Source organism: Sinohyriopsis cumingii, chromosome 14 (assembly GCF_028554795.1).
Source record: "Sinohyriopsis cumingii isolate HCF-2022 chromosome 14, ASM2855479v2, whole genome shotgun sequence".
Lineage (NCBI taxonomy): Eukaryota > Metazoa > Mollusca > Bivalvia > Unionida > Unionidae > Sinohyriopsis > Sinohyriopsis cumingii.
In genome coordinates, this window is record NC_142974.1 from 71,647,629 (window position 1) to 71,650,333 (window position 2,705).

The window sequence follows — 2,705 nt, forward strand, 5'->3', positions numbered from 1 at the left end:
TGTCTGTTTTTAATTTATAATAGCACGCAATAATAGCCTTCATGTCCAATTGTTTAATAAATGTGATTATAACTTCCAGGTCGTTGGTGAGCCTTTCCGACAACAGGGTCAACTCATGTCCATCCATGCTTTCATCGAAAGAAATGGCGCACAGCATGTGTTCGGTTTAATGAGCCGGAAGACGAAGTCAGACTATCAGGCTGTAAGCCATTATGTTAAAGCTTTCTTTCTCCCTGCCTGTTACAAAAATTACTGACATTTCCAGCATGTTTATTGGATAGATATAGGATAGATAGAAGAAACAGTAACAAAATGAATACACCATGTGATGAGACTATGTCGTGATATCTCAAAAATGAAACATATGTCTCTTGAATGTTGTACAGTGTTTCCAGCATTTGTATTTCTTTCCAAGAATTAAATGATGAGTCATTTTTGAATGTTAGGTAAATGACGTTATGTAATCGCTGTGGAATTGATTATGGTAACAGCACTACGAATACTGACCTCATTTCGATTCTTTGGATTACAGGTGTTTCGTTCTCTGCAGTCAAGGTTGGGACATGTATCATTAGAAGGATTCGTACTGGACTTCGAAAAAGGTAAGCTGTTTACTAATAACATTAATGTATATTTGAAATTGAACATTACTCAACAACGCTAACAGTGCATGTCTGGAAAAATTAATGACATCGTGCAATATCATGAGGACACCGTATTACCTTTCACATGGAATTGCTTCATACACAAACAATATCATATCGGGAATTTTATTTGCATATGCATATTTTCAGCTGCATTGCTCACCATCAGAGAGGCCTTTCCCAGCGTCGAACTTAAGGGCTGTGCCTTCCACTGGTCCCAGGCCGTGTGGCGATACGTGCAGTCTGTTGGATTGGCTGAAACGTACAATGCGACGAGAAGGCCTTCACTCCTTCGTTCGTCAAGTGCTGGCCCTTCAGTTCCTGCCCAGCGCGCACATACATCAAGCTGTGCAGATGCTGCAAATGAAGGATACAACAAATGCTACACGGACCCTTATCGGGTACCTTCGCAGGCAGTGGATGGATAATCCAGTGTTTCCAGTTGAGGCCTGGTTTGTATACCGCCAGAAAGTACGAACAAACAACGACGTTGAAGGTAAGCACAGCAAAAATAAAGCATATCAGTATAAAGACATTAGTGTGTTAATATGCATGACATAATTATCCGTATCATATTAATATGTATACATGTTGATATATAAAAACGTATTACGTATACAATTCAATTGTTCGTTATCTGTTTTACATTTTCAGGCATGCACCATCGTATAAATTCAAGGGCAGTACACATGTTACTAGGCTTCTCCCAGTTAGTGCCACTACTGCGGAGGGAGGCCGATCTCATGCGCTTGGCCGTCCAGTGTAACTACCTAGGACGTGAGAGACGAAGCTACAGATTTGAAAAATCATTAAATACACTTTGGAACCAGTACATGCAGCACAAGATAAAAACCTCTAAGTTTTTGAGCTCCGTCGGCGAGCTGTATGGTCTCAGAGTGTAAGTATAAATAATCACATAATTGAGTCGCAATTAAACTGACCTTGAGTTAAATTTATCGAGTTGTGAGTATTAAAATCGTTAAGTCTTTATTCTGCCAAAAGACATGATTAAACTACGTCGTTGATGAAATGTGACCTGATAATTGCGATTTGCAATGCTAGTCGCATGAGGATAAAAATCTAACAACCCACACTTTTAAATGATATTGAGAAAAAATTAAAAAAAGTAAATGCAAATGTCGTCATTTGAGATTTGTGAAGTCATGTGACTATTAATACAAATGACGAGTACTGGGTCACGTTTCATCTACGCCATAGTGTCACCCGATTAACGACATAATGATTATAATACTTGCCATTTCTGAGGAAATAAATAATTTTCCTATCGATTTCATGCCGATATGAGTCGATATAACAAAGTTTAAATTTCTAGGCCCACTGGTAAGCGACTACCATTCCACATATATTCATGGTAAAACTCTTTTGTTACAAGACAAGATTCATATTATTTGCGTTTATTTCTTTCATACTGTAATAGGAAGTTTGAATTTTTATTTTGTACATTAAAATGACTTTATATGCCAATTAGGAATATAATCAAACTTGCTTCGTGTGATACATTTTGTGGTTTTGTGCATGATCATCGTTTCTGACTTTGATGTTTTTCGAGAGACTAGCAAGAGAACATTTTTAGATTTAGAAAATGCATGTTTTATAATCTAAAATGTTCTTTAATTCTATTCAGTAATGGTCATATGTGAACGTTGAGAAAGTAATTTGATCCTGGAAAAACCCGGGAAATGACATGGAAATTTATCTTTAGAAAAGCTGAATAACCGTGAACAACATTACTATATCCCTCTGTTATTCTAGAATTGAATCCTATATTGTCATATTAACGTCGGCAGCCACTGTAGTGCAAATTTGTTAAGTTTTTAAGTGATTATCTACGTATGCATGTTTTTATAGTTCGATGATTATTTATTGCTGTTATTGTAGAATTATTTAATATATGTTGCTGTTAAATTTATTTGACAGCCATTATGAGCAATATTGTTGTAGCATTTGATATTAGATATTAATATTCATGTATTATCGATAATGATTGTTATTATTGACATATTAATAAATCTGAAATGGCATTAGCGTTTGTCTTTTTTG

The 2,705-nt window shown here is 35.9% G+C and overlaps 1 protein-coding gene across 1 annotated transcript; it reads left to right on the forward strand.

Annotated features, from left to right (window-relative positions):
- The first annotated feature begins 989 nt into the window (after positions 1 to 989).
- LOC149784118 (uncharacterized) lies at positions 990 to 2,679 on the forward strand. The gene is made up of 2 exons (XM_089933203.1): positions 990 to 1,140; positions 1,299 to 2,679. The coding sequence occupies exons 1-2, from the start codon at positions 999 to 1,001 to the stop codon at positions 1,544 to 1,546; spliced, it is 390 nt and encodes a 129-aa protein (XP_089789329.1). The 5' UTR covers positions 990 to 998; the 3' UTR covers positions 1,547 to 2,679.
- The last annotated feature ends 26 nt before the right edge of the window (positions 2,680 to 2,705 follow it).

Excerpts from the sequence above, each read along its gene's own strand:
- LOC149784118 (XM_089933203.1), top strand. The coding sequence starts at position 999 with ATGCTGCAAATGAAGGATACAACAAATGCTACACGGACCCTTATCGGG. Across the intron at positions 1,141-1,298 it reads AACAAACAACGACGTTGAAG|GCATGCACCATCGTATAAAT; the intron begins GTAAGCACAGCA and ends TTACATTTTCAG.